Raw genomic sequence first — 18,290 nt, 5'->3', positions numbered from 1 at the left:
GGTCTGTATTGGAACAAAGGAGGGGAAGCTGGGGGCTTTCCACATCAGCCAGCTTGCGCTGACTCATAAGTGGATGTGTTATAAAACATCTCTCATTTTCTGTAAACAGAGTAACAATTACCATATGTCGGCTAGTAAAGCTAGCTTTGCATTCATTCATTTACTTAGTCCTCAGAATAACTCATTAGTTAGGTATTATTATTTGCCCTTTACAGAAGAGGACAAGAGGCCCAGAGAAGTAAAGTGACTTGCCGTGATCGGCTAGATGCAGGTCAATCTGCTGCCAGAGCCGGGGAGGAGAGCGAGGGACATACAGTAACAGTGGCCTGACAACTAAGGACTGGTCAATTTGGTTTACTCTGACTCACCTCCTAAAGGTGTGGCTTCCAGAGGTGTCAGGATCGCTAACGGGACGGAAGTGAGAGAATACTCTATGACCAGACTTCTGTATGATACAGACAAACCGACAAATGCCACTTGGTGTTTAATTATGTTCTTAGGTATCCAGTGGCAGCAAGTAAGATGGCTAAAGACTAACCCAGGTCAAGAATCTCAGTGTGATAAAATGGATACGTGGTCAGAATTACAAGACCACAGAAGGGGATCTTAAACAAGAATGATGTCCAATGGCATCCCCAATTCTGATGGTGCCCTGCATGGCCCTGGGAGATGGGTCAGTTCCTTCCCGGTTCTTCTTTAGGACCAAAGCTTCCTTTTAATAGGAGCTGTAAGTTACAGAATTTGACTTAAAGTGGTGATATTTCATTAGTGTATTGGTTACAGGAGATTTTTTTCTTAGGGGAGGTCTTGTATTCATGTTTGTGGCATAAATACCTAGTACAGTACCTAGAACTCGGCAGGTGCTCTATTATATGAGGCAAAAGAAAAAAGGAGGGAGGAGGGAAGGAAGAAAGACCAGAGATCCCTGCAAATAAATAAAATTTGCACATAATGAACAGCCAATAAAGATTTATATTAAAAAACATCATTGACACGAATTGCGACAGTCTCCTGTCCCTATCTCTTTCGATGTGTTAATGAACTGGAGGTACCCGGCAGGCAGAATGCACGCGTGTTCCTGTTACAAAGCCGGAAGGCAATATGACCGCAAAGACAGGCAGAGCAGAATTTTCCTAATAGCCTCACTCTGCAAAAAGCCAGTGATCCCTTTTCTACTTGCTTCAATGACAACTGGAGGAAAATTGTTTCTTTGGACTTAACTACAAAGGGCTCCTTGTGAAGTGCCAGGGGTCTTATATAAGCATAACCATGTGGTAAAAAAGTTCCTAACAGAAAGCTCAGGTGAAGGCGGTAGGTGGGGAGATCAGGCACGATGAAATCTCTATTTTTAGACTTCAGACAGTTCAGAAAAAAATTTAGGTATGCTCCCATGATCAGAGAGGCGTGTAGCTCAAGAAAGTTGAGAAGTATTAAAATATAAACTCTTCACAATACAATACCAATTATCTTGGTGTCAAAAAAACGAAGTTGGCCAGTTAAGCTAACACACGTGGATGCCAAGGCAGCTCCCTAATGAACTCAGCTTTTCAAACAGGACAGCCCTGATGCATGGAGGCTGCTAGGACATTTAAAGATGGTAACCATCAGAGTCCCAACAACAGTTTTGTAAACTCTGTTTTAGCACCAACTCCGGCAGGCAAGCAGAGTGATGGGGACATGTAATTGAAAACGACTGAATTATTCAACTCCTGTTTTGTGTCTGTCCACACGTGGAATGTGACTACCTCTGTGCAGGTGACCGCCTTGTGCAGGTGACCACCTCTGTGCAGGTGACCGCCTTGTGCAGGTGACCACCTCTGTGCAGGTGACCGCCTTGTCACTGAATGACCCGAGCAACGGTGTTAGAGAGAGCCGACTGGGTGGTTGGAAAGAGTATGTCCTCCAAAGCCTGGGGGGCTGCCCCATGATGCAACTGGACAGTGAGGAGTATCTGAATACAATGAAGGTGAAAACCAGAATAAAGAAGCACCTCTTTTCCCCCAAATGACTGTGTATCTGTGTGTGTTAAGTACAAATTTTCTTTTCTTCTTTCAGGCTGTTAAGGGAATGTCATCAATAGGAATGAAAAAGATATTCCGTCACATAATATGCTTTGACAGTATCCTATTAGGCCCAGAAAAAAAGTGCAATCTTTTGTATACTTACTATGTTTGCACCGACAGGTTCGACAACCACTGTGATCAAGTTTGAAACCATAAACGCAGTCCCTCTCTGTCAGCGTACAGTTTGATAACTCCCCACATGCAGGTGGATCAATTGTGATGTAGGTTGGTTCTAATAATAAAAAGAGAAAAAAAAAAAATCAATGAAACATATGATTACCTCTTAGACGCTATTCAATCTTTGAAATCCCACACTACAGTAAGTTGCAAAAAAAAAAAAAAAAAAATCAGTAATTTTCATCAAACCCTAAACTTGTATACTTTCCTAATGCTTTTAACCCCTGAAACAGAAAGATTTTTATTTAGATTTTTGAAAATCCAAAAACTCTTTTTCTTTACATTTGAGCAATTTATGTATTTCTTAGTACCCTCCCATAATACTTCCCCCGATGGTCACCACTAAGGAAGCAGACAGGAGAGGTTAAATCAACTCCATGTAAATTGTTAACTATTCTTCTATTTCCTCTTGATGTTTTCTGCATTTATTCTCTGTAAAAATCAGGACATAGCTTCCAACTGTCAATTACCTCTCCATTTTGCAACTCTTCTGAAATCTGGATTTCCTATCTTTTTTTTTTTTTTTTAAAGATTTTATTTATTTATTTGAGAGAGAGAGACACAGCGAGAGAGGGAACACAAGCAGGGGGAGTGGGAGAGGGAGAAGCAGGCTTCCCGAGGAGCAGGGAGCCCGATGCGGGACTCGATCCCAGGACCCCGGGACCATGACCTGAGCCGAAGGCAGATGCTTAACGACTGAGCCACCCAGGCGCCCTTGGATTTCCTATCTTTTATGTGACACTACTTCAATTATTACAGATGGTATGATGGATAATAGTGACTAAGAGCTTATCCCCAGGGCCCAGGGCTTATGGGGGTGGCAGGGTCAGACACAAGCAGTCAGCAGGAAGAGCGAGCGGCCGTTCTGGGAAGAAAAGCCTAGAAGACACCCAGTGCCAAAGGTGATATTTTACTTTACTATCATGTTAATAATGAAGATTTGTCCTGGGCAATAAAAATAATTACACACTTATGTAAAGTGCATTACGGGTCTGTATGTTTGCAGTGCTCTTTATAATGCCTTCAAGCTTCATCCCACTCCAGGGAGATGAGTGCTCTCATTTTCCTCATTTCATGGATGAGGAAATATAGGATTGCTCACCTGTCCCAGATCACAGAGTTAGTAAATGGTGGACCCAAGACTCAAACTCAGGCATTCTGGCTCCAGGGTCACAATCTTGGTTTCCATGCAGTACAAAACCCATTGTAATGGTCCTTGTTTTGTAGCACTGATAAGCGACAACCTACATAACGTAAGACTGTGGCCAGGGTGTCATCAAAAGGAACAGGGCCACTGACACATTTATGTAGCTTCTTTTTAACCAAAAGATACTATGAACTTCTTCAGAGTAAGCTGGTTACAGTATCTTTGTGAAGAGCTTCCTACCGAATGTCTCTACCTATGTTTCCACAGATGGAAAACATGAGGTGCAGAGAGGGTGATTGGCTTATCTAAGTTTACATAGCAACCCAGTAGCAGGCTGGGAATAGAACAGAACAGAGGTTCCTGACCTCCCGTCCAACACTCTATCCATTAGTTCACACTGCCTTCTCCAGTTTCGTTTCCTGTTACCATGGAAGAGAGACTAAAATAAGTGTTTTCGCTGCCACTGCTAAGATCAAGAGTTCTAAATTTTTATCCATCTCCTAAAAGAGGCCAATGATTCAGCTCTTCACAGGTAGCAGGCAACTCTGACTTACTCAAGAGATGCTTTGATCAGCACTCTCCGTGTAAAAATATGTATGAAGAGGGTATAGCACATTCTCTATTTTTATTGCAACACAGTGTGAGGAACATCGCCTGAGATTTTTATGTGAACTTTCCACTGCTGTAAAATTTCTAATTTCCTTCAATCACTAAAGTATCCTTTCTGACAGGTAACTGTAAACATCCAAAAGCAGTTTAAGTTTAGGCAAGTTTTAAGATGCCGTGAATTAAATACAGCTGTGCTGCTTTCTGACATTCTTTTAAAATTTACTGTAAACATCTTTGGTTTTCGAACCTATATGGTTTTTCTTTTATCACTACTGTTATTAGTCACCCAAAATACTGATTCCATTTCAGCCTTCAGCCACAAGACAGCCAATGTTTTGTCAACATTATTCTAACCACAAACGTCAGACAGAATAGAGGACCTGTATCACCTTTAAGTAAACACACTATAGATTATCCCACAGAGAAAGGAGCTAGGTCTACGTTCTGGAGTTATGAGAGCAAAAATCAGGGCTGGATTCTGAACTCTCTATGTCCATGCTTTAGGGAATGGCTTATGGGTAAAGAAGAGTTTTGAGCACCTTTCATGGACCAAAACCTTGTTTTGTTTTGTTTTTTTTTTAAGATTTTATTTATTTATTTGACAGAGAGAGACACAGTGAGAGAGGGAACACAAGCAGTGGGAGTGGGAGAGGGAGAAGCAGGCTTCCCGCTGAGCAGGGAGCCTGATGTGGGGCTCGAACCCAGGACCCTGGGATCATGACCTGAGCCGAAGGTAGACACTTAACGACTGAGGCACCCAGGCGCCCCAAAACCTTGTATTCTTAACTGACATTTAAGTTCATGAATGACTTTTGCCTTCAGAAAATGTATTATGGAAAAATGTATTTGGGCAGATTATACCGATCCTGGAAATGCATAATAATCATAGGGTAGTACGTAATTTTACTTTTGGTGAATTTTAGGGATTTGTTAAGAGGATAGTGCTGCATATGCTATTTTTGATACTTATTTCATTTAATGCACAAAATCAGAACTGTGATCTCCGGCTAGAAAGTCAAAGGAAAAAGAAATGGCGTGGCTTGAGAATCAGAACCACAGCACTGACTTGAATGGTCCCACACTTATCCAAACAGCTTCATCAGCTAGGTCGACAGTCACAGACGTCCATCAAGCACACAACACATTTCTCCAGGAGAGGAGATACACTGAGCCTGTTTTCCCACAATATTCAGGATGATACCTTTTGCTTAGTGTAACAAATGAAAAGAAAATGCATAGAAGCGCTGTTTACTAGGTGCTGGTAAATATTTCAGATAAAACAAGTCTTACTGGATATCTTCCAAGTCTCAGATAATATGGTAGAAGGCAAGAAACAAAAAATTATTTTGTACCTTTAAAATCGTATTTCCCCTTCATTTATGATTAGATGGGAGAAATTGGAAGTGTATACATTTCAAATTATGTCTCCCTCAATATTTAATATTAAAACACAGAAAAACTCAATAAAACCATTTGCTCACGAGAATTGTCAATTTACTCTAGAACTATTCAATTTCCCCTCAATAGGTTGGCTGACTACAAAACTTTCACTGTGATATATTCAATATAGAAATCTAAATTTTTTTTTTTTAAAGATTTTATTTATTTATTTGAGAGAGAGAGTGAGAGACAGAGAGCATGAGAGGGAGGAGGGTGAGAGGGAGAAGCAGACTCCCCGCTGAGCAGGGAGCCCGATGCAGGACTCGATCCCAGGACTCCAGGATCATGACCTGAGCTGAAGGCAGTCGCTTAACCAACTGAGACACCCAGGCGCCCAGAAATCTAAATGTTTTTAAGAAGTATTTTAACACTTGTCCTCTCATTTTATGACATTTAACAAACAAGTATTGTTTGTCTTTACGAGTACAAACTGAACAAATTTTAAAAGCCTTTTGATGGTGGTGGTAACGCACGATTTGGGGGGGGGGGTACTTACTGCCATTGTCCTAGGTCGCTGGAGGAAATGTTGATCTGTAAGAGACACATCTGTAGACAACTAGCTGCCTAATATTTCATCTGAAGTCATGCATTACATTCTATTCCCTTCCAACATTCTCTCAACATTGTAGTGCTCGGTGTCCTGCCCTGTGAGGTCTTCTCTGTATTATAGCTAGATTTCTCTAAGAACAATATGACAGCAGGAATATGCAACTATGAATTATCTAGCAAAAGATCTGATATTATCATAAACAGATAGGAGAGTTTGCTCTCAGTCCAAAACATTCACATGTAATCTCAGAAGTGGTCCTCTTACTAACATCAGAGCAGTGTTTGGGGAAAGAAAGACCACTGCAATTCAATTTCTTATTCCTAATAATGAACTTCAAAGCGAGACACATTTGATACCATCCTGAATTGGAGCATTTAAAATCAATGTTACATTCAGAGTCCTTACAGAGTAACGACCAAAAGTTAGACTGTTTGCAAAGTTTCTATCCCAGGAAGTTCTTGGGGTAGGTAGAGGTATTTTAAAGAATCTAGAATCGTGGTATCATAATATGATTACTTCTAAGCCATACACATAAAGAAGCTCGAGGAAGTGTTGGCGACATGTGAGAAATGTGTGAGCTATTTGTTAGAGTACCCTGAGCTGTGTGTGTCGGGGACTGTGACTAGCTCACACTTGGTCTGGGCAATGGTGTTCTGAACATGGAGAATATCCTGATGAGTCTTGGCCTGAAGACCAGAAGATGCGCATGTAAATCCTGCATTTCTATGCTCTTATATTACAAAGGATACTGAGATGATAGGCCAGAAAATACATGCCTTTCTAGAAGGATGATGGTGATGCTATGCCCTTGGCAGGTTTGGGGATTATCAGTTGAATAGAGGTCCTGCTAAGACTTTTGGAGACAATGATGCATCATGGTATACGATGCCTGTTGCTTGGAGCAAAGAAAACTGTCCCCCTTCAAACTGGCTGGGCAGAGACATGTTAGTGGGCCCTTTTCAAAGGAGAGGTCTCAGGTCTCCTCATTTAGGAGAGCGAGCAAATATTTGCACACAGGTGGGTATTTGGCGAGGGGAAGTTCACTGAGGTAGTGCTTACAAGATCAGCCTGAAATTCCATCTCATCTTGTATTGAATCAGCTGAGGAATTAAAGAAATACCTTAATGTCCTCCAAAGGAAGAAGGCTTGAAACAGCAGGAATTCATTGTCTTTGGCTACAACTATCTCTAAAGGGAACCCTGGAACAGCTTCTTTGTGGAGAAGAATTCTAGAAATATTTTCTGAGCCTAGAAGCAATAAAGAACAAAAATGGGTGTTTGTTACGTCTACATCCAGCAGTTTGCTTGCTGTTTCCTACCCCGCATCTGAGTGGGGATTGCTGCTCTCCTCAGCCCGCTGTCTTCGTGAATGATTTTTAAAGGCTCTCTGAGCACCTGCCGCTGTCCAGAAGAGCTATTTCTACAAGAACCCTTGGGATTGGGTCAGGAGTGCAGATGTTCAGCCACTGATTCTTATCCTAAGCCTTAGAGAACAAAATGCTGGAAGGAGACCTATTATAACATGCAATAACATAAACACATATTAATTTTTTATTTTACATTTATTTAAAATTTAGGGATAACTATTTTTCATATCGTAGAAAGCCCAACAAAGCCCTTCCCAGTAAAAATATTTCCAGGAAAACATTCATATTTTTCAAGATTTAGAGAGCCTCAGAAACTAAGTTTCTGAGGATCACCACCGGTATTTTACATTGATGTTCAAGTATTTCCTAGGAGCAACTGTACCTACTCAATGGAGATGGTCAGGCCCTATGGTCACAGTTAATTTGATCAGGAGTACAAAGTTAAAATAAAAGCATTATTTTAACTCCAAGGCCACAGCACTAGACCATAAAATAACATATATTTGATTATTCAGGAGATATAAATGTGTTAAGCAAATCTAAACTCTCTACTTTCTTGCTTGTTATTTTACAGAAAATTCTCCAAAAAGAAAGGGAAGAAGTTGAAACTCAAATTTAACCTTTTTAAGATGCTGATTTAAAGTTTTAATATCAGTCCTATCATCATATCAGATAGCTTAACACATTTGGGACAACAACAGAACGAAAAAGAATATATTTTGATCTTCAGTTATTTTAAAGTGTGTAATAATATTGTGAATTTGGTCCTGAAATAATTTATAGAATCACCAGTTTTTATATTTCAAGGGGCTATAGCTTAAATGAACATGCTAATAGATGCTTTTAACTTGGTGTCTAATCTGTATCACTCCACTGAACTTCTGGTTTTGAAATAATGCATACAAAGTTTTTCTCATTACCTTGATTACTATGAACTGTTTATCTCCCACAAATAATACTATAATTATCTCCATTGAGAAAGGTGTGAAGCACTCTTTCTGATTAGCAACCCTGGGAAGGCTGACAGCCAATTAGTAGCTCTTGAGTATGGGTGGGTGATTCTGGAAAAGCACTCGTGGAAGACATCCAGAGCCATCCCTCCTGGGTCTGTCTAAAGCAACACCTCCGACAGGGGGGTAATTAGCTCTAGTTCCAGATTTCGATTATCTCTAGGAGTGCTGCTTCACCCTGCTGAGGCCTGGGTGCACGGCAGGGCTGGAGGGCCTGGCTGTGGGCAGCGGCTGTCTACCAGCACCCCTGATTCCTACCAGCATACCTGCGTGCAAACATGTGCGTGCATGCACACACACACTAAGAGAAGTCTTTCTGGAAAAACCTTATTATAGGCAAATTTCTAGAAAAAGTAGTTTTTTTTTTTTTAAGGCAGATACATTCTTACATTTCTTTCATAAGTTAAAAAAAATTTCAAGTACAAGTAACAAGATACATGAAATTTACTATCTGTCTCTGATGTACCCCTCCTTTTGGACTTCAATAATGGTTTGCATAATGTTACATGGCTCTTGTCTGTAAATTCACAAGCCTGCTTATTGGATTGTTGAGAGACAGAGATGAACAATTATGTTCTCTTTTCAGTCCTAATTCAGGCATTCTCTTTCTTAAGATTTTTAAAAAATTATTTATTTATTTATTTATTTATTTATTTATTTATTTGGGAGCTGGGTTTGGTTAAGCCATGTGAATAGCTAATGAGTGGGAAAATTCCAAAGTTTCACTCACTTTCTAAGGCTAAATCTATCAGGTCCCCAAAGCCTACCAGTTACTGTGCGCCTGGCCGGGGGCCATAAAACTGGAGATAAAGTTGGACAAGACAGAACCAAAGGAGATAGCTTATCTGCTTTACTGTGTCTTCATATGTCATTCTGTTACCACAGTGGCTTTTCATATGTGACCAGAACTAGTCAGAAAACCATTCCAATAAATCACCAAATTGTCAACATAATTACAGCCTGGGAAGAGAAGTACTATAAAGATGAAATTTTCCCAAATGAAGCTAGAGGGGAAACTATTCATGTAGATGATGAGAAGAGAGAGACTGAGGATGCAAAACTCCCCTAATCTGGAAGGTGGGGATTTCCATGGGGTATGGATGTGTATGTACAAAAGTCTCATGAAGTCATGGAAAAAAATCTACAGCTGGAGTTTTCAAATTCTTTCAGCCACTACACACTTAGTGATCCTTTTTTCCTTTGTATATATTTCTCATAACAACACCTACATCCTTGTAATTTTTAAAGTACTTATCACAGAGCAGTTTCTTTATTTTATTTTAAAAGATGAATGGTGTGAAAATGTCCCCAAGATCTGTATTATTTTATGGTCAGATAGAGAAGTGACCATATATTTACTTTAGACCTATTTATTAACTTTGTATGCTTTTTCCAAGGAACTTGGCTGTTGGAGATATTTTTCTTCCTTTATCAACCTCATATTTAATAGGAAAAGACAGTAGTAGGATTCTGAGATTATTATTAAAAGACCACAAAAGAAAAATTGAATTTTTTTATAGAGAGGATATCTTTTTCCAAGAATTCAGCTTGAGAGAGCTCACAAAATGACTGGATTCCAAGAATAATTTGGATCTTAAACTTGTCTTATATTTTGTTACATTATTTTTATTGTTCATTTTCCTAGAGGATGGAACCAGAAATAATGGGTCACATTTATAAATACATTTGTATGTATTGTGTATGCATACACACATTTTATTTATTTATTTTTTTTTTTAAAGATTTTATTTATTTATTTGAGACAGAATGAGAGAGAGAGAGAGAGCACATGAGAGGGGGGAGGGTCAGAGGGAGAAGCAGGCTCCCTGCCGAGCAGGGAGCCCGATGCGGGACTCGATCCAGGGACTCCAGGATCATGACCTGAGCCGAAGGCAGTCGCTTAACCAACTGAGCCACCCAGGCGCCCCATACACACATTTTAATAGCTATCTTGAACTGGGGTGTGTCAGGTGGTCAGAATTTTGGTATCTCAACCCAACCCTCTGGAAAATGGCTGAGGACCAGAGAGGAAAGGTCCCTGCATTAGGAACAATGGTTTATTCATGGTTTATAACCTTAGCACTAAGCCTAGTACTTGGCCCACAGTCGTGCTAAATGAATGAATAAAGAAGAACAAAGACGCCTGAACATGGAAAGTCAGGGCACACTTTTTGATGAAGAAGGGCTCCCATTCAGTATTGTCCTTAACAGGATGAATCTCTAATTTCCTACCTTTTGGAGGACTGGACAGTAAGTTCCTTAGGATTCTCATTGCTGCAGCAGTCCCTTACACATAGTGGGTATTCAATAAATGAGCTTCTCTCGAGCAGCAAGCTAGTTCAGAAGGCTGCTGTGAACCGGACTCTCTAATAATAGCACAAACTGAGCGAAAATGCCCAAACCCAAGCAGTCTCCATGAGAAACCCACTGATGATACTCAACTGCCTAAAGTCGGTGAAATTATGATCTGTATCTCTGGCTTGAGAAGGCAGGCAAGTATGTAAAGCATTGTAGGTCTCCCTCAAGATTCTTAACGTAAAATCTGATACCCCAAATTTCAATTATCTGGGGAATTCACTTCTAGGACTATCTCAATACACTGATGGTGCCAAATGAATAAAGTGTTATTAAAATAGTCCTGAAAAGAGCTGGGCACGCACTCAATTCAGCAACACAACTAGCAGGGGACGAAGAATGGGCACTTTTGCCGAGGGCTCAGCAAATTTACCTTGTAATGGAAACAAAGACCGGCAAGAGTCAGAAGGAGAAAAGGGATGAGTCGAAACAGGAATGCAAAGGAGAACACTGATGATGTCCATCTCAGTGCCCGGCACCTGGAGCCCATTTATTTTCCTCAGTGGGGACATGAGTGCCACTGGTCAGGGCCCAGGGCCTGGAGAGGATGAGGCTGGGCAGAGAGCGAGTGTGAGCACAGAGACAACTGGGGAGAGCGACTCACATGCCCTCGAGTGGGGCCCGTATCCCTGGGCAGCCGCAACGGGCTTTCCCGGAGGTCAAACAGCAAGGTCCAAATTCCTGAGCCAGACAGAGGCTCAGGAAAACTAACAGGATCAAAGGCCAGGCCACAAAAAGGTCAGAATAATGGTAACTGGGTCTCAGCACTGAGAATAGAGCCAGGAGCAAGAATGGCTTCTGAATCTGAGTCACGATGGTCAAGTACTTTCATTATTGACCAACCTAACTTTCCTCACCCTCTCCCTTCTCACGATGGGAGTCTAAAGGGAAGCGATGCCAAGGACATGGATTTGGGGTCAGGAGATTTAGCTTGAGTCCCTATTCCCTCATGATCTCACATGTGGTGCTGAACCTCTTCGGGCTTCTATAAAATGGGAATATCCACTATTCCAACCTCGCAATATCACTGAGAGGCTCAAATCAGATCAGAAAGAGGGGACGACAAACTCTAGGTGTTACGTGGATATGACTTGTTGCTAAAATTACCGTTGTCATGACTATCCTGCCTGCTTGGAGCTCGACCTGGTCTCAGAGGATGGCTGAGTAAATGAATTATGTGCCCTTTTGCAGGCCTTCAATGTTCAGCTGATAAATGGTACGACAACTGCTTTGGCATTCTGAACCCCGTGCATTGTAACCTAAGCATCCTTTTCTATCTCCAGTGATAACATGAAAAGCATCTGGGATGTGGGTCGGTCCACGACATCCTTTCATATGGTCTGGTAAGCTTTGGAGCGTGTTAGTGACCAGCCGCTGGCGCCTTTCACATTTGCTGAGTGGCAGTCTGCTATCATTGTTCCGCATTTTGACTGTGCCCGTGGTGTCTCGAAGAGAACAGAAATCTCTTCATAATCAGCTTATCCAGTGTGAGTTGAAACAATGGTTCTGTGTGCCTGGCTGACCCCGTTCTTCCTCTCCCATGATGGGGGCCTTGCTGGATCTTTGGGGAGGAGGGCAAACTCATTACATTCATATATAGAATATTTTGGTAGCTTTGCCAGTAGTCCTGCCACTCTCAAGTTGCAAGAGGATACAGAAGACCCATCTCTAAAAGCTGTCTTTGATGAGCAGATCCTAGTTTCAGACGTGGGACCAGGTAAGACTTATGTCAACAGTAAGAGACAGTTCAACCAGTACTTTCTTAGCAACAATACTGGGGGCATCTCACTCAAATAATAATGTGCTCAGTGTCTGTCACAGGACTGTAGAGCATCTCTACTGAATTAATCTGGCCTAAAATCTCCATGGAATCTTCCTAAACCTTGGTTCCCAGAAAGCATGAAAGAGTCATGGTCTTGAAAAGATCTGAACGTGTCATTCCCTCTCAATCTGCTTATTATCATTGCTAAGCATTTTTTCAGATGAAATTTTTAATAAAATAGACAGTCCCTAAATTGTTTTAGAAAGTGAGCTGATGTGCAGGGCAATAGCTTTCTAATTAAGGTGAAAAAGAATACCATCCCTTGTCTTCCTACTGATGGCCGAAGTAATGGTGCCAGGACCAAATACAACGGCACACGCATAAGCAAATGGTAGGTACTGAATACCTCAATAAGCATTAAATATACCTTGCTTGATTCCAAAGCAGATCCAAAGCAGCCTCAAATTATATCATGCATGTATACTTTTTTAAAGTGAGGAAAAGAGGACCAAGGTAAATTTTAAGTAGAAAAGAATTCACTGCAGCCAGGGATGAGGTCAGCACCCAGAGTGCATGCTGTGAGGTCCTGGCTGGTTGGGGACGTGGCTCACAGACTCTGCTCTCAGTCTGCTCCAGCAGCCAAGGTGAAAAGTCAAACCTAGAGGGCCCAGGGACCAACTACTTGTTGGCCTTCGAACTTTCTTGGGGATTCCTGATTGTGCTTCACGGTGGTGTTGCAAAGTAAGAGCTAGAGTCTTGCCCTGAATCTTATTTTCGATTGGTGACCAGCATTAAATTCTGTGGTTTCCAGTGGTCTGGTCACCTGAATTGGGCTCTGTTTCAAGCAAACATGATACATTCAGCTAATCTCTCAGGTGTGAAAGTACAATTCACTTGATGTGTAAAGACGTATTCTGTAGATATAAGTGGTAAGTACAAATATGGTCGAATCGCTAATAATTCAACTTGAATTAAAAAAAAAAAAAAATGTGTGAAATGCCAAGGCATCACCATCACCTCGTGTTTCTGACAAATTTCAAAAAAGCACTCAATGTTCATTATCCCTTATTACCTATTGAATTTCGATCAAACTGATGGTAGGACCCCCGGACCAAGACGTGGCAGTGCTGAGCCCCCCGTAATAGATGTCCCAGTGTGCATGCTGATGGACACGGGGAACATCTTGGAGTCTCAGACTGAGATGAGGACATGTGAGTGTGATCCAGTTCCCTGCCCCCTCAGCAGCTAACTCCAATGGAAGAGCCACAGATGGCCAAGGGACACTCTTCAGCAGACATTTTCATTCCTGCAGGGTTTGGTTTTGTTTTGTTTTTTACAATAATACTGCAGCAGACATTTTATACACTTGAGTGACATTTTATCTTCAATAATCAGACAGACACAGCACAGAATATACTTCTAAAGAGGGCCTCTAAAACAATTCACTGGGTTACAATCTCTGAAGCTAACCCTCATGTGTTAAATAATGGGAAATCGTTTTGTTCTTATAAGATAAACTGAAGACCATACACTGAAACAGTTTAAAATGGTACCACCAGAAGTGGAGTTAGAGAGCTAGGATATTAAAAATAAATCACGTAGGAATCACCACCCCTCTTAAAAGAGTTATTTCTATAGGGAAATTATTTTAGCCTAATTTATTTGAAAACATGTTTGAATCGAGCACCTGTAACTTCACGAAATGTTGTAATACATGACCATTTAAATAAATGCTTCTAGGCCCTAGAAGTCATAAAAAACACTATGTTGTAAGTGAATTGATTTTTTTTTTTTTTTTTTAATAAATACACCAGGAGTTATACTTACAAATAAGTGTTATGGCTAAAAGCACTCACTCTCAGAGGCTATATGCTTGTGCGGAAATGCTATTCATGTTAAAATTCTCTTTGAAACTTCTCTTTGGAGTTGCTTTTCAGAGCAAATTACTATGTCATAGAAGATAAAGTGCCTTTATTTTACCGTCCCCCTTTTTGCTTCCTCTGAATGATTTTACTGAACTAGATCATCCACTTTTTTCACCAGACTTAGATGTGAATGACTCTATTTCCTAGAGTCTGATAAACCTTGGAAGTCAGGGGTCTGAGAAGCTAAGGGCATTCAAAAGGATGGGCCACCAGCTCCGATGTCCGTTTCAACAGAGAAGTACCAAAAATATTCTGAATGACTCTATTTCTGCAGGAGCTGTGCAGTTTTCCCATAGAACTATTTTGAAAGGAAAAACACTTCACTTGGATATGTATATCTTGGTAGGTTTAAAAATAATCTCGCTACTTTATCACTGGACCTTGTATGGGTATCAACAAACAAGCTTCCTATGAAAAGGCTGTCAGGTGCTTTAAGACAGATGTGTTGAGACCAATCCATTCACTAGAACGGAGGTCAACAGTGGAAGGAGATGAAGACGAGGATTCTAAAATAAGATGGTCTAACAGAGTCACAGTTAGGTAAAGCAGACAATCTCTGAAAAGCTAGACAATGTGATTATTAGTTAAAATGTTGAATTCTATCAAGCTGACAAAAGCTAAAAGAAAACCAATTCGGCTACTTCTGGGTTGATGGCTGTACCATAAAGAAAACGGAATCTTTCGCTTTTAAAAGTCCATGAGTCTTTTCTGAAGGGCATGTTTCTTAATAACCTTCATTAACTTCTGTTTGGTTGCCTAAGAGTTGTCTCTTATCCAAAAAAAGTTTAACACAGTCTCAGTAGAGATTGTGTTTATTTAAGCTTGTTGGAAAAACATTCCTATCATTTCAAGAATGACTAAATATTTTTCATTCACATAGTTAGCATTCCAGACTATGTTTTCCTGCCTCTGTTGATTAGATGAAAATTAGCAGGCCCAAGTCTGAACTATGAGATTCAATTATTATCTACGTAGGAAAATTAGGAGACACCTAGCAATAATGCTCTTTTAGGTATGGGAAGTGGGCAGCAGGAGAAATAAAGAGCAACCTGCCCCTCGCAGGCCACATCCACGGGAAATTGTTTAATAGCCGGGACTGCTGGAAGCTGTAACATCAGAGGCAGAGGTTTTTCTAATCATGTGTTTCACAAGACGCTCTCAACAATAACATTCTAATGTTATTTGAAATATCTAAAGCTATTTTAAACGACCAGAGAAAATAAAAATATTATGAAATTCATCCAAGAAAAATTTTTGATGCTTTAGGTTAAACACCTACCTAAGTTAACACACAGTCCTCTGCTATGCGTTTGTTACCCCAACATAGGACCTTATTTGGACAAGCTAAAAAACAGACCGTGCTATATTTTAATTCCCATTTATGGAACGGGTTTCCAGGACACTTAGAGTTAAAGGATGAAACAGCATGCCTAACAGTCTTTGAGATATTACGAGTATTTTATTATTCTTGGCTGACTAATAATAGCACTGTAGATGGCACTGAAACAATACCATCCATAAACTGATTTTTGATCCCTGTTTGATGTACCAGAATGTTGATATCATGTGACCCTGCGGCATCTTTGACTTCTCTGCCTCTTGGGTCAGCCAAACTATGTTTGACTCCTTGCCACAGAAGCAGTAGCTTAATCATTTGAGATACTGTTCAGTGAGGAAGTATTATGGGCAGGGCTGGAAACATTTTTTCTTGTTTTAAGGAATTCCCACCCAGATATGTGCCTGGTACAGACTTTTCTGGCAGCCTAGTAGAAATTTCATTTGAAGGGCAGCTTGATTCAACCGATATCATCGGCATTTATGGGAAAGAATAGGGTGTTCCTAGGAGGACTGAGGAGGAGGACAGTATGTTTGACAGCTGACAGCCCTCCAGCCCTCCAGAGGTACTCAGCACGCACTCTACTCCGTGAGCTGATGGTGAAGTGGCTGAATCAAGTCACACAGATCAAGAAAAGCCTCATGCTCTTCAACACTGTCCCAAGTAGGACCAGGATTACCCAAGTAAGAGATCCAAGAAGGCAAGATGCCGGGAAGAAAGATGGTTGATTGTCTGGTTCAATCACATTCTATCCTAAAGTCCACAGAATTAGGAAGAATCAATGCACAGGGAAGAGCTGGTTTACTCCAGGTTAGCAGAATTATTAGACTGGTCTGAAACTCCGTTCAGTTTCACATAATAACTCTGTGAATAGCACACATTTTAAGTTTTTATTATGGAAATTAAAAAAAAACACCGAAGTAGATAGAATAATATGACAGACCTTTAAATACCCATTATCTAGCTTTGATAAGCTACAGATAACTCTTTGATTTCCTGTCTGAGATGGGAAACAGATTTGCTTTTGTTTCAGAGAAACAGAACTCGTAGAAAGAAACTAGCCAGTTGCCCAGCCACAAACACGGAATTTACTTACTGGCAACCTAAGTCGTGATGCTGAATATTACCTTATAAAATATTACCCATGTGGTTCCTAATTTTTGATAGGTGATACTCTTGGTGTTGGCTCCGAAATCCCCCAGGTCATCAGACAAACAAATCCTCCCGGCAGGAGACTGTACACACTGGGCCTGATGAACACTCAGGTCACAGCGGCCACCTGGGGGGGGTCCAGCCACAGCCCAAGATGAGCAGGCTTGACATCAAGACTTCGAAGTGACGATGAAATTCTTATCTCTTGCATCAGGTGTAGCAGCCAAGCTGGCCTCATACTTGTTCACATTTCTTGCATTTTTCTTATTGAGTCATCCAGGGCATGTCATAGCCACCTCAGAGCCAAAATTTCCCTCCCCTACACCTTATCTTACCTTTAATTATACAACGGATTTTTTTTTTTTTTTAATAGAAAGTAGTACTGTGTCCTTAGGGTCTCTCTGACATTAAGAATCAGCATAGGCAGCATTTATATCTGATGTTATTGGGAAAAAATTCAAGTATTTTCAATACTGAATTGTGACATTAAAAAAAATTCTAGCTGAAATGACAAGGTTGCAGCACCTATATACTTGCTGAAAGGTCTTAAAAGCAGTACATTAGTTTGACAGCAGGCATTAGCCTTGTAGGGTCTGCGGAAGCCCCACTTAAACTCTGCGATTCTGGACACAGGGGCTGAACTGCAGAGAGAATAAGCCACAGTTTACAAACCAGTCTTGGAGGGCCCCGTGGCTGCCCTGCGAAGGAGTCGAGAGCTCAGTGCTCATCAGGAGGCTGAGCGGTACTTGAAGCTAATTAGTCCAACTCGCCTATAGACATCTGGGCCCACCGTGTGCCAAACACACTCCATCTAACACTCTGCTTTCTATTCTCAGAGTGTACTTTCAAATATAAGCATTCTAACATTATTCCTTCTTCATCTGATCAGGGTCAGCATTTGAGACTCTGGTTAAGGAAATCTTTATCAGGGTATGCCACTTTTCTCAGCTAAGACGGAGATCTGTAAGAGACGGAGATCTGTAAGAGGAGATTGCTTGATTTCCTATTCCAGGCTTTCCCTCACTCCCTAACTTACTCGCTCATCATTTATTCATTAACAACTTCTTCCATGTCAGGTGCTGTTTTATGGATTCAAAAGTATATGGTAAGTTCCTAGCTCATGGTGGAGTAGCCTTGTTCAGGCTACTGGTAAACCTGGAGTGCAGTGCAGGGTCTGTCTCAGAGGCAGTACACCTGCAGGGTCCAGAGCCAAGGCTCTGGGAACACACTGCTCTGCATTTTTGAGCTGTATGACCTTGGGCAAGTTACATGACCTCTAAACTTTGGGTTCTTTGATGATGAATTAAGATGGTGCTACCAGAGGAAAGTTGTGAGGTTCAAATGAGCTGTTGGTCTTAAAGCACTCAGGCTGGCTCAGTCAGTGTGCAAGAAATGTTA

General features: G+C 41.0%; 1 protein-coding gene across 6 annotated transcripts in view; it reads right to left on the bottom strand.

Annotated features, from left to right (window-relative positions):
* The window catches only part of CRIM1 (cysteine rich transmembrane BMP regulator 1), a 183,664-nt gene that overhangs the window by 46,816 nt on the left and 118,558 nt on the right, over positions 1 to 18,290 (bottom strand). For all 6 annotated transcript variants that reach the window (XM_078056176.1, XM_078056175.1, XM_078056174.1 and 3 more), the window contains one exon: positions 2,167 to 2,295. In XM_078056176.1, the coding sequence (XP_077912302.1) occupies positions 2,167 to 2,295 (129 nt within the window). The remainder of the gene's footprint in view (positions 1 to 2,166; positions 2,296 to 18,290) is intronic.

Source organism: Halichoerus grypus, chromosome 10, assembly GCF_964656455.1.
Source record: "Halichoerus grypus chromosome 10, mHalGry1.hap1.1, whole genome shotgun sequence".
Classification (NCBI taxonomy): Eukaryota; Metazoa; Chordata; class Mammalia; order Carnivora; family Phocidae; genus Halichoerus; species Halichoerus grypus.
The sequence above is the reverse complement of the archived record's forward strand: the minus strand, read 5'-3'. Positions and strand labels throughout refer to the sequence as shown.